Source organism: Culex pipiens, chromosome 1, assembly GCF_016801865.2.
Source record: "Culex pipiens pallens isolate TS chromosome 1, TS_CPP_V2, whole genome shotgun sequence".
Classification (NCBI taxonomy): Eukaryota; Metazoa; Arthropoda; class Insecta; order Diptera; family Culicidae; genus Culex; species Culex pipiens.
This window is the reverse complement of record NC_068937.1, coordinates 60,485,304-60,499,427: the sequence shown is the minus strand read 5'-3', so window position 1 is coordinate 60,499,427 and position 14,124 is coordinate 60,485,304. Positions and strand designations below refer to the sequence as shown.

General features: G+C 38.7%; 2 protein-coding genes across 2 annotated transcripts in view; one reads left to right on the top strand and one right to left on the bottom strand.

The window, feature by feature from the left end:
* LOC120424152 (uncharacterized) overlaps window positions 1-14,124 on the bottom strand; it is a 72,634-nt gene that overhangs the window by 24,383 nt on the left and 34,127 nt on the right. The gene's annotated exons all lie outside the window — the stretch shown is intronic.
* LOC120424153 (uncharacterized) lies at window positions 11,278-12,512 on the top strand. The gene is made up of 2 exons (XM_039588201.2): window positions 11,278-11,632; window positions 11,688-12,512. Exons 1-2 carry the CDS (start codon window positions 11,321-11,323, stop codon window positions 12,441-12,443), a joined length of 1,068 nt encoding a protein of 355 aa, XP_039444135.1. The 5' UTR covers window positions 11,278-11,320; the 3' UTR covers window positions 12,444-12,512.

The window sequence follows — 14,124 nt, the reverse complement described above, 5'->3', positions numbered from 1 at the left end:
TGGCATAACAGCACCAGCAGCATAAATATCTGCCCCAGTAGATGAGTTCTGGGAAAGAAAAGGCAACGAATAACATTCTAAGAGGAATGCAAAAAAAAAACTCGCAGAAGCTTTTTGTTGAAAAATGGCAAACAAGATAAAAAATTGTGAGTTTGCGAGCTGTAAAGAAAAATGATTTTAACTCCCGTTCCATCATATTATTATGTCAGTTTGGCGTAAAGAAATTGCAAATAGGCAGAGGAATACATATTTTGTACTTGAGTTGATATTTACATTTCTTACGTGATATGTATTATTTATAAAGCATGGCAGAGCAGAGCAGAGACATCGAATAAAATGCAACAGTTTTTGAAACGTTGATATTTGATTCAAAAAAAGTAATGAATGTCAGTATTATTTTTTTAATAATACCTTACGTCAGCTCAAGATCACACACGGGTGCCCATATCTCTGGTTTTTTTTTCTGAAAGCGTACGTGGTTTTGAACTGAACTGCATCATTAACCCGAAAATAAATAAAATGCATAAAATAAGCCCTTCAATGTTCGAAAAACAAACATAATGTATTCTACAGAGTTCCTAAACAAATATGGATTAATTCACCGTCGCCTAAATCGGTTATTATTTTACCTTTACATTGAAAATACAACACCTAAAAAAAAAGTCGAAATCGGATAACCTAAACCTGAAGTTTTCTCAAGAACACAATAGTGAAGTCAAAACTCAAGGTACTAAAATTTAATAAAACGTTTTCATTTTCGCAACATACAAAAACAAAAATAATTGAAAAGTGAAATCAATACACGTCAAATTTTCTTTCAAATGAGTCCTGGCTCGACTTTGTACGGTTCCAGTTTGAAAATGTTGGTTTTTAACATCTTTTTTTTTGCGAAAAAGGCGAAACTTTGGGGTGGTGTCAAAAATTAGGGGTGGTCAAATTTTAAAATTAAGTGGTACAATTGGTTGTGCTAAAAAAAATAAACTACATTTTCTATGTAAACAAACATAATTGTTTCTAAGTAAAGTAAAAATTATTTGTTATAACGACATAATTGCAAAAGACTGCGATGCCCGAATTTGTACGGCTTTGCCTAAACTTTGTGCCAATTGAGACCTCACATTCCCCTTCCTGTCTAGAAAATCAAATAAATTATGTAGTTGTAGAGAAATTTACATTGTTTTTGTGCAGTTTTCCGACAGTTTAAAACAAAAGAAATTCTGCAATCTAAGTATGGGTGGAACGAAAGTGGAATCACATGAGTTATTGCTATTGTAAGCAAAAACTAGAAGATGTATTTTAGAAACCATTCCCTTTTTTCCTTGTGTGACTTTTTTCTGTGTCCTTTTCCTGTACTAGGAAAAACATAACTCTAAGCATTCAACTCACAGTGTAAACGATGTCGGAGTGGAAAACTATGAAGAGGGAGGCTCATCTCTCTGGAGCCACGTTCAAAAATGGTCTTCCCTGGGAGAGTATCCTATGCTAATGCGAGAAAATATATTTCTTCTTTCCCATATCACTCGATGGGACCATTTTTCCACCCACGCGTCCATAAATTTCCAGTCAAGTGAAGCTGCCGAGAAATTATTACAATAAATGGGGCCCCGTAATAGATGGGCAAAGCTACAGGACAGGAAATAAAAAAAAACCTAATGCATGATGGCGATACTCTGAGATGTCCCCCCTCAATGTTTACCATCCGCTTTGGGAAAACGTCGCTGGAAATATTTATAGACGCCCAACTATGAGAATATAAAATGCGTATTTTGTGAATTTCTTTGACAAGTGGCGGGGTCTGCCTCGTAAGCCTTCCGGATTTAGGTCCCCTTCGCAACCGGGACCAGAATCACCCAGGAAAGGGAAGTTTTCACGCATTATTTGTAATCCCTAATAGACGTTTATTACCCTGAGCTGCGGTGCGGGGGAGCGAGGTTATGGCTTCTTCTCGATCGTCGCACTCACAATTCTTTCATTCAACTTGAACCTTGATGCCGGAGGAATGCGACGATAAACCCGGTGGGAAATGATGGGGAAAACTTCTTTCACAAAGCCAACGCATCATCATCATCATCATTTTTGTCGTGGCCTTCGCCGTCGGAGAATTTTCCAGCTTTCAAATTGAATAAATTTGGCTCACCTTCGAGAGATGAACACAAAAACGCAACCTAACCTTTCTAGACGAATTTCTCCGTTTTCGAGATTTGCGGAGAAACCTGTCAAGTCGTTTCCCTCCCAGGTACGAGCATAAAAACGGAAGCAAAAAGACTTTTTTCCGTTCGTTGTGTATCGAATAATAACGGCATTACGCCGCTCAATCCGGAGCTTATTGAAATTTCCCTTTTGTCAAGTCTTGGGGGAGGGCTGGCTAGTTTCCGAGAAAGGAGGGGCCAAGAAAGACGCCTCATGAATAGATGATTCGAGCAGTATGGCTAAAAGTGCGTGTATGCACATGATGATGAAAGAAGAGAACAAAGTCCCGGCCAAGGACGCCGACCGAACTCCTTGGAGATCCTGCGGACAAAGTCGATGAGGCTGTGTGGATCCCGGGGGCTTTTGAAACGAAACGACGAAGGCTGGTAGGCTGGTCGTCGGTCATGGGTCAACTTAAATGGCCTAGCTGCGAAGCCGAGAGACTGCGGCTTTGGAATGTTGCCAGTCAGCAACGCAATCGATAAAGGTTATGTGAGTAGGGAGTATTGGGGATTACATGACGGGTTTCCTATTAAGTTTCTTCGCGTTTCCATGGAAGGTAAATCGTTAGCATTTATGCTTCTTGATTGGAAGATTATATCGTCAATTAAATCAACTGAGCATTTGAAAACAGATTTTAAATATAAATATCCGCTTTCTTCACTGTTTACATAGAAGGTTTTTGCCTTTCTCACCTAACTGAGGCAAGGCTATAAAATCACTCGAAAATTGAACTTATTTATCATCTACTGCCCAAATTTTTTTTACGAAAATTTTTATTTTTCCCGTGTTCAGGAGGTCATTTTGAGCAACTTTTGTTCTACGAAAAACTTCACTTCTCTTGTTTTATGTTTTTCTTGTTTTATTGTTAGTAATTTAATTTTCATTTATCTTGTTTAGTTCATGTTTGTTTTGGTAGTATTTGGCCTATTCTACCACCTCCTATCATTACATTTTGCCTATCTATTTTTTCAATTTTTTACTTGTTTTTCACATTTTCTGCTATCAGCAATTCCCCACGAAAACAGCATGATTCGAAAAAAAAGTTCTTCGATTGGGCTCAAATTTTTTCTGGGGGTTCCTTGGCCGAAATAATTAGACCCGTATTTTTTTGTTTGGCCATTAGGGTAACCTACGCCGTATTAAGGTGGTCCTGAAAATGGCAATTTTCATCGATTTTCGCAAAAAATACTTTTTTCAAAAAATCATATCTCCGCGCCATTTCATCCGATTCCAGCTGTCTTAGGCGCAAAAGAAAGGTGATTAGTTTGGCTATAGTAAGAAGTTCCAGTTCCAGTTTCGTAATTGAAATACGCAACTTTTGGTACCCTAACGTGTATAGGTCATCGCTGAAATTTTGAAGTTATTGCAGTTTTAGTAAAAAAAGTCGATTTTTCCCGTTTTCGTAATTTTTCCATTTTTGCGCGTGGCGCGTCGAAAACCCCAGTTTTTATTTTAAAATAATCGTATCTCAAAGTACTGAATACATAACTTCACCATTTTTTGATATATTATGTAGAATTTTCCGAGGAATCTGATAAAAATATTTTCAGACATAGGTTCTTTGGTTTCGAGACCTTCAAAACAGCATTTTAAGTTTTCATACGACCTTTTCAAATGTTAAGCTAGATTTTTGGAACTTCTTACTATTTTTCTCAAATAGCCAAACTAATCAACTTTCTTTTGCGCCTAAGACAGCTAGAATCGAATTAAATGGCGCGGAAATATGACTTTTTGAAAAAAGTGTTTTTTTGCGAAAATCGACGAAAATTGCCATTTTTCGGAGCACCCTAACACGGTGTAGGTCACCCTAATAGCCAAACAAAAAAATACGGGTCTAATTATTTCGGCCAAGGAACCCCCAGAAAAATTTTGAGCCCGATCGGAGAACTTTTTTTCGAATCATACTGTTTTCGTGGGGAATTGCTGCTATAGAATGGCACCATTATCATTTATATTGTAAACAAATGCGTAGAGGCATAGTCTGGGACACTACAAAAAAACTGTATACTTATTTTTACTTAAAATATAGGAAATGTTAGTAAAAAACACAGCCAAAGTTGACCCCTAAAAAAATGACATTTTTAAAAACATTGGTAAAGTCACATAAAACAAGTAAAACTTCCAACCCTAAAATTTTCTAAAATTTTAAGAGTTCTTCATTCCAATGCATTTTAAAGATCAAAAATTGGTTGAAAAATGGATTTTTGGCGATTTTTCAGATCGAAGCCCGTCTAAAGGCGGGGTTAGGTTGTAGAGGGTTAAATATAAACGAAGTTGACTTAAATATACCTTCTAGATATACTTTCACGTGTACATATCGACTCAGAATCAAATTCTGAAAAAATGTCTGTGGGATGAGTGTAGACATGATTTTTTTCCACATGATTTTCTCAGAACTGGCTGAACCGATTTTGGCCGGGTCAGCCTTGTTCGATTCGTTTTGGGGTCCCATAAGTCCCTATTAAAATTTATTCTGTTTAGTAAAGTATTTAAAAAATTATGCTAAGAAAAAGATTTTTGTATCTACAAAAAAGGGTGATTTTTTGCATAACCTCAAAAGGCCGGGTCTTTTGCCTTCCTCACTGAGGTAAGGCTATAATCCTGCTCTAAAAATCCAGAGTTTTTTTTGAAAAGGACCAATAAACCATTGTCTTTCATATGTTTATAGGACCTAATCAAAAAAAACTCTAGAAATGAACTTTTTATTAAAAGCTCGAAGACCCACTTTCATGTATACATATCGACTCAGAATCGAAAACTGAACAAATGTCTGTGTGTATGTGTGTGTGTATGTGTGTGTGTATGTGTGTGTGTATGTATGTATGTGACCAACAAACTAGCTCATGTTTCTCGGCACTGGCTGAACCGATTTGACCCGAACTTGTTGCATTCGACTTGGTTTAGGGTCCCATAGATCGAGTTTTATACAGATTGATGTTTCGATAAGTAGTTCAAAAGTTATGTATAAAAATGTGTTTTCACATATATCCGGATCTCACTTAAATGTATGTAAACTATGTCCGGATCCACCATCCGACCCATCGTTGGTTAGGTTATCAAAAGACCTTTCCAACGAGTCCAAAACATTGAAGATCTGGCAACCCTGTCTCGAGATATGGCCGTTTAAGTGATATTGATGTACTTTTTGGAAGCCGGATCTCACTTAAATGTATGTAAACTATGTCCGGGTCCATCATCCGACCCATCGTTGGTTAGGTTATCAAAAGACCTTTCCATCGAGTCCAAAACATTGAGGATCTGGCAACCCTGTCTTGAGATATGGCCACTTAAGTGATATTGATGTACTTTTTGGAAGCCGGATCTCACTTAAATGTATGTAAACTATGTCCGGGTCCATCATCCGACCCATCGTTGGTTAGGTTATCAAAAGACCTTTCCATCGAGTCCACAACATTGAAGATCTGGCAACCCTGTCTCGAGATATGGCCACTTAAGTGATTTTGATGTACTTTTTGGAAGCCGGATCTCACTTAAATGTATGTAAACTATGTCCGGGTCCATCATCCGACCCATCGTTGGTTAGGTTATCAAAAGACTTTTCCATCGAGTCCAAAACATTGAGGATCTGGCAACCCTGTCTCGAGATATGGCCACTTAAGTGATATTGATGTACTTTTTGGAAGCCGGATCTCACTTAAATGTATGTAAACTATGTCCGGGTCCATCATCCGACCCATCGTTGGTTAGGTTATCAAAAGACCTTTCCATCGAGTCCAAAACATTGAGGATCTGGCAACCCTGTCTTGAGATATGGCCACTTAAGTGATATTGATGTACTTTTTGGAAGCCGGATCTCACTTAAATGTATGTAAACTATGTCCGGGTCCATCATCCGACCCATCGTTGGTTAGGTTATCAAAAGACCTTTCCATCGAGTCCACAACATTGAAGATCTGGCAACCCTGTCTCGAGATATGGCCACTTAAGTGATTTTGATGTACTTTTTGGAAGCCGGATCTCACTTAAATGTATGTAAACTATGTCCGGGTCCATCATCCGACCCATCGTTGGTTAGGTTATCAAAAGACTTTTCCATCGAGTCCAAAACATTGAGGATCTGGCAACCCTGTCTCGAGATATGGCCACTTAAGTGATTTTGATGTACTTTTTGGAAGCCGGATCTCACTTAAATGTATGTAAACTATGTCCGGATCCACCATCCAACCCATCGTTGGTTAGGTTATCAAAAGACCTTTCCATCGAGTCCAAAACATTGAGGATCTGGCAACCCTGTCTCGAGATATGGCCACTTAAGTGATTTTGATGTACTTTTTGGAAGCCGGATCTCACTTAAATGTATGTAAACTATGTCCGGATCCACCATCTGACCCATCGTTGGTTAGATTATCAAAAGACCTTTTCAACGAATCTAAAACATAGAAGATCTGGCAACCCTGTCTCGAGATATGGCCACTTAAGTGATATTGATGTACTTTTTGGAAGCCGGATCTCACTTAAATGTATGTAAACTATGTCCGGATCCACCATCCGCCCCATCGTTGGTTAGATTATCAAAAGACCTTTCCAACGAGTCCAAAACATTGAGGATCTGGCAACCCTGTCTCGAGATATGGACACTTAAGTGATATTGATGTACTTTTTGGAAACCGGATCTCACTTTAATGTATGTAAACTATGTCCGAATCCACCATCCGACCCATCGTTGGTTAGATTATCAAAAGACCTTTCCATCGAGTCCAAAACATTGAAGATCTGGCAACCCTGTCTCGAGATATGGCCACTTAAGTGATTTTGATGTACTTTTTGGAAGCCGGATCTCACTTAAATGTATGTAAACTATGTCCGGGTCCATCATCCGACCCATCGTTGGTTAGGTTATCAAAAGACTTTTCCATCGAGTCCAAAACATTGAGGATCTGGCAACCCTGTCTCGAGATATGGCCACTTAAGTGATTTTGATGTACTTTTTGGTAGCCGGATCTCACTTAAATGTATGTAAACTATGTCCGGATCCACCATCCAACCCATCGTTGGTTAGGTTATCAAAAGACCTTTCCATCGAGTCCAAAACATTGAGGATCTGGCAACCCTGTCTCGAGATATGGCCACTTAAGTGATTTTGATGTACTTTTTGGAAGCCGGATCTCACTTAAATGTATGTAAACTATGTCCGGATCCACCATCTGACCCATCGTTGGTTAGATTATCAAAAGACCTTTTCAACGAATCTAAAACATAGAAGATCTGGCAACCCTGTCTCGAGATATGGCCACTTAAGTGATATTGATGTACTTTTTGGAAGCCGGATCTCACTTAAATGTATGTAAACTATGTCCGGATCCACCATCCGCCCCATCGTTGGTTAGATTATCAAAAGACCTTTCCAACGAGTCCAAAACATTGAGGATCTGGCAACCCTGTCTCGAGATATGGACACTTAAGTGATATTGATGTACTTTTTGGAAACCGGATCTCACTTTAATGTATGTAAACTATGTCCGAATCCACCATCCGACCCATCGTTGGTTAGATTATCAAAAGACCTTTCCATCGAGTCCAAAACATAGAAGATCTGGCAACCCTGTCTCGAGATATGGCCACTTAAGTGATATTTATGTACTTTTTGGAAGCCGGATCTCACTTAAATGTATGTAAACTATGTCCGAATCCACCATCCGATCCATCGTTGGTTAGGTTATCAAAAGACCTTTTCAACGAATCCAAAACATTGAAGATCTGGCAACCCTGTCTCGAGATATGGCCACTTAAGTGATATTGATGTACTTTTTGGAAGCCGGATCTCACTTAAATGTATGTAAACTATGTCCGGGTCCATCATCCGACCCATCGTTGGTTAGGTTATCAAAAGACCTTTCCATCGAGTCCAAAACATTGAGGATCTGGCAACCCTGTCTCGAGATATGGCCACTTAAGTGATATTGATGTACTTTTTGGAAGCCGGATCTCACTTAAATGTATGTAAACTATGTCCGGATCCACCATCCGACCCATCGTTAGTTAGGTTATCAAAAGACCTTTCCATCGAGTCCACAACATTGAAGATCTGGCAACCCTGTCTCGAGATATGGCCACTTAAGTGATATTTATGTTCTTTTTTTAATCCAGATCTAAAAAATATATGAAATTTGTATACAGCCATTGGTGGTAATGAGTGAGGAAGGCTCCAACCACATAGGTGGATTAAGTTAGTTTTTATTTACGTGCGAGTATCGTGCCAGATGCGAAACGCCCGGTTGCCACATTCGCCACATTGCTTCAAATGAGAGATTGCATGTTTTCTGGAAAAGTCTGTATCAGGTATATTTTTTTCATAAACTTATTTCCATTGTTACTTTGTAAATGTGAGGAAGGCACCAACCACCTAATGGAGGATTAAGGAACGTTTTTTTCAATTGAGACTCGATATGGGGTGTCGTGGCGCAGGGGTAGCGGCTTCGGCTGCCGATCCCGATGATGCTATGAGACGCGGGTTCGATTCCCGCCTTATCCACTGAGCTTCTATCGGATGGTGAAGTAAAACGTCGGTCCCGGTTTCTCCTGTCTCGTCAGAGGCGCTGGAGCAGAAATCCCACGTTAGAGGAAGGCCATGCCCCGGGGGGCGTAGTGCCAATAGTTTCGTTTTTTTTTTTTTCGATATGAAACATTTATTAAATAAAATGATGTTTGCTAATGAGTTACTATGTGGTTATACTGTTTTTTTCAGAATGCTGCCAAACTTAAAAGATGTAACTAAGTGTCTACTAAATGATTTACCATTGCTTTAATTTAACTACACATTTACAAGGGTGGCAAACGTTGTCATTAGTTTACTACACGTGCTAGAATTTAGGGCTGCGGAATCGGGTAGCCTTTGTAACGATTTCGACTTTGGTAACTAATTTAGCGACAGCTCTCCAGTAAGACCCGATTCCAACTCCGACTAAACGGCCCTGCTAAAAATGACAAACTTATTCCATTGAAAGGATGATTTCATTCATCAGTTCAATTTTTATGCATCAACCACAACCCATTATGCTCAGCAAATGTAATACAAAACTCACCATAAACGAATCCATCCCGTCCACCCCTCAAGTTAATCCGTCGCTAATATGCACAACCGCAAATCCCATAATAATAACTTTATTGTCGGTACTTGACACAATACACGCACTGCCGCCACCACCCTCACCGGCGGGATTTACCGAGTCCGTCCAAGCAAATGTACAAGTTTTTGCCCCCAATTCTATGCTGTTACTCAAACAAGTCAAGCAGCACGATGAAGAGGTGGAGGATTGGGCCTGAGGTTTGGGGTCGAGTGAACTTTAATACTTTTTACACCACAAAACTCCTTCCTTTTCCTTTGCCTGGCCTGGAGCACTTTTCAACCCCCCTGCCCTGCCACACGTGTCGTTTTCCATCACTTGGCGGAACAAACAACACACACGGCAGGGTACAAATGGTGCGTAGGTGAAAGACCAAGTCTGCCGCTGCTGCTGTTTACTTCAGACAAAGTACACATACACACACCCCACTCCCACGTGTCGAGTGTGGCTTTAATACGCTCCTTAAGGAATCATATTTCAAGGGGGATAATACGTCTAAATACATACAATATCAAAACTTTTTCTCCCTCTTTTCAGTACCGCTGCGTTTTGGATCGGGGCAATGAAAATGGAAACGGTGGTGTAGAGGGGAGGACATGTCATCGAGAACGATGTAGTGCCCTCAGGATCATCATGTCTAACGATGACATTGCTCCGATGTACCAGCAGCGACAGTTTATCCTTCCTTCATGTGAGGGTTGGGAGAGGATTCGAAATCACCCAATTACAGAGTTGTTGTTATTCTTTGATTATACATTTATACGAAGCAATTCGGGGTTTTCAATGGGCCATGCAATATTTTGAAGGGGTCGGGAATTATTTTTTTTGTAATTGATGCGATTTGAAAAGCATCCAAAACCTGCAAAGGTAGAGTCAAGAGTTGGTTTTGATTTTAGTTGACTTAATCCAAGATTATGATTTCGTCTGAGTTTTTCGGTTTATGTATTTTTTCCACTACACAATCCACCATCTATTAGCTATTTCGAAGGTTATTTTGTAACTTTTTGCCTTCAGTAAATTTACTCGATTCTTAACATAAACTTTAAAAAAGTTAAATATTCCCAGTTTCCCAGCAGTGTTGGGCCGGCATCTACAAAGCGAATTCAGCGGAAATCTTTAATATTTTTTGAGTCCTTTCAGATGCTTTTTGATTTTTGAAAATTTAAAATTTAAATTTGCCCTTGTTACAGGCATTATAAGATTTTTGAGGTTTTCAGGCGTTGTGTTCCGATTTACCCCACTTCTCATTGAGCTAGAGTGCTCAAATTTGGCCTAGTTATATATGTCCAAACAACTCCTGAAAATTTCAGATTTCAGATTGGTGAGGCGGGACGTCTTTTGCAAAGGGGTGTGGTCTATTCGTGGACTCGCTCCTAATTCATACCACTTCAATTATGCGATTATTTTTGCTATATTATTTTGAACAGTACTAGAGTTTTTTAAAGGTTCCTAGTGTTTTCCCATATCAAGTACCAAGCGTGGAGACGCATGGTGGATCACGTCAATTGTTTTTTTTTGTGCATAAGCCCCATTATCTGTCGTATTAAAAAAAAGTTATCGACATTATTGAATTTGACTTAGTATCAGGCGTCTCCATTAGTATGAAAACTCACATTATTTCTGAACAGACTTTTTTTTCATCAAAAAGGCGAAACACAACTTTCTACGTTTAAATCTGCTATGGTTGATCAAGATTGGGCGGCTTGGTAGATCCAAAATATTATTAATTTTACAATATTTTGCATTATTTTTGATGTTATTTTTGGCTTTTGTTGAAATTTAGCGGGAATATGGAATGTTCACAATAAAACATGTAAACGTTAGTTGAGTCAAAATTGCCACTGAATCCGCTTTTTAAATGTTGGCTCCTCAATATACCTCAAAAGTGTTCCCCTTTGGGAAACTGGAAAAGATTTACTTTGTTGACTTTTCCTGGAGTAAATAAATCCAACTTGTTGATTTTTTAAAGTTGTGCTCAGCAAGCCGTTTCCTGATGACACTCAAAACAACTCGATACTCAACATTCCACGTCTGTACTAAAAATGAAGGAGTTCGCGCCCCCTTCAGCAACCAGCCTGGAGCGGGATGTAATCGGGAAAGACGACCCCGAGTATAGGAAGTACTTTGATTTCCACCTGCAAAAACAGTGGATTGATTCGATTGTGGATGAGCTGGAAGATCAGCTGGTTCTCTTTTTTCGAGTTTACTCTGGCATCAAGAGGTTGCACAATTCAGAGTTGCGGAATAATTTGAAAATACAAATTGAAGAGTTGATGAAAAGTGATGCCGGTGTTGAGGATATTGTACAGAAGCTAGAAGAAATTTTCGCAAACTGTAGCTTCGAAAATGTTGAGGTTTGATAGTACGAAAATGTCTTTTAATTGAAATGATATTTAAAATTCAATTTAGGTTCCAGACAATTGCTATCACATATTGGAATCCATTCGAACGCTTCGAAACATGCTCCCTATTAAGGAAGAGGTTTTGCAACCATACATTTACAAACAATCAGAAAAATCTAAACTCCAATACATAACCGGAATTTTAGTAAGCAAAGGTAAAATAAACAATTTGAGAAGGAAAGTTCAAGCAACTCAAAAAGCGATTGACGAGATGAAAATGGAAACATTTCTGCTGAAAGAGAGAAGCCCACGTGAGATTCAGGACATCATCGATGAGTCCGAGTTGGAACTGATTGCACTGCGCCAAAGTGGAGATCGTAGCTTTGCCCATCTTCAAGAAGAAGTTTCACGAAAGGTGCTCGATTTGGAAAACAGCAAAGAATATCGAGCTCTGGTTGACGAGCACAACCAAAAACGGCGCAAAATCACCAAACTGACCGTCCAACTGCAGCTGTGGATCAAGCAGTACGACAAATTTGTCGGAGAACCAATGAAGGAACTTGAAGCGCTTGAGAACGATGTAGCTCAGTTTCCGGAATGGAAAGAAACAGTCTACGATCCGCAGCAGGAACAACTGGAGCAGCTGACATTCAACGTAGAAGTGCTTGAGGCAGAGCTGATCGAGGAGCAGGTTGAAAAGTTCCGGATTGCGCACGCCGCCAGGGTGCTGCAACGGGCTTGGCGCCAAGTTCTGGTGAAAAAGGCAGCCAAGAAGAAGAGGAAGGGAAAGAAGGGCAAAGGAAAGGGTAAAAAGAAGAAGTAGGGTGGATAAAATTTTGGCATTGCAAAATTGCTTGTGATTAAATAAACTAAACTGAACTTAATGATTATTTAAAATAATATCTGTTGTTTTTTTTTTTAAATTTGAAGTTTTTTTGAGCCGCAGGATATTTTGGGCTAAGCTAATTTTACATATAAAATACATCAAAAACAACATTAGAAACAACCATAAAAATGTAATTATTTATCCTCAAGCTGAATCGAGTTGATATCTGGGTAGAAATTTTTTTTTATAAGAATTTTTAAATTCTTTTTTCATTAAAACACCGATAAGTTCCTTCGGGATTAACCAGTTGAGATACTTTATCCATTATGACTTTGAGCCAAAAATCGCTAATGTCTCTTTAAAAAAATATGTGAGTTTATGCCTCTCTCGAAATAAAGAATCTGCAGAAAAAATGTTGGTCGTTGTTTTTTATTTTGAAATAAATTAAATTGAATTGCTCTCAAGTAGCAGACAATTAGATGCGATATTCTGCAAGTAAAGTGACGTGCTTATCTCGTTTGTTTTTCCAGGATTCATAAATAATAACAATTTCCGGGGAAAAAGCGCCCGGGAGGGGTAGATCAACCATTTTAATTACACTTCATCAGTTGATACACTGATGCTGGCCCGGAATCGATATCTGCGTGTGGCATTAATAATTCATCGCCAAAAACGCAATAGTCAGCCAATCGTTCGTTAATAAATCAACACGGATCATTTTAACAGCCACGATGCTCGATTTATTCGGTGCCTGCATGCATTTTGCAATATTTTATTCCATTAATTTTACACATTTTTTTCCTTTTCCTTAAAAAAGATGGTGCGAGCGCGTGTTTGCATAAAAATGTTGCCATATGTTTCCAACTGCAGCAGCACTGTGTTGCAACTGTTGACGTGTTCATTGTTTTTGTTTTCCTGGCCAGAAGCTCGAGTAAAACAACAAGCTTTTTTCCCATTCTCCCAAAGCTTGCACAGTAAAACCACGATGGTTGAACACTTGAACCAGTAAAAATATATTTAATTTGTTTTGTTCCTGTTAACACTGAATTTCATTTTTTTTTAAACCGGAAAGATCTCTTAATTGCTAATAGTTGACAATCATAGATAGTTAAAGTTTTTTCCAATGATTTTTTTTTTAAATTTGCCGCGGCTTTATAAATTGAAAAAAAGAATAGGGCGAGTTGGGCCTACTGTGGTCTTAGCATAACCCTCCAAAGAAAAAAAGGACTGAAAATCAACAAAATCCTACACCAGCCTGTTTCATTTTGAGGTCATGATGCCATCGAATGTTAGGTGATCTAAATGATAGATTACACCGACCAACTAAATTTTTGCGCTGGCTCAACTCTAGGGGAAGCATGAAGTTTGGGGTCCCCAGAAACACGGCCGAGTGGTTTTTCTCTAAAGTTTGTATGGAGAATTAGTGATGTTGGCTACTCCCACATACAGCATGCATTTTTTGGAATGTATGCAACAGCGACGAACCGCCCTAGTAAAGCCTTTATTTTACTGAAAAGTAACTTTTTGTAAAGGTTTCGAAAAATCAATTGAAATAAATTTACACAATGATTCAATAAAACTCATTTTGTAATTGAATGGTAGTGTTTTGTCTAAAGATCAAGATGCACTATCAAAATTTGACAAAAAAAAATATGTGTGTTTTTCTTAAAAGTTTCTG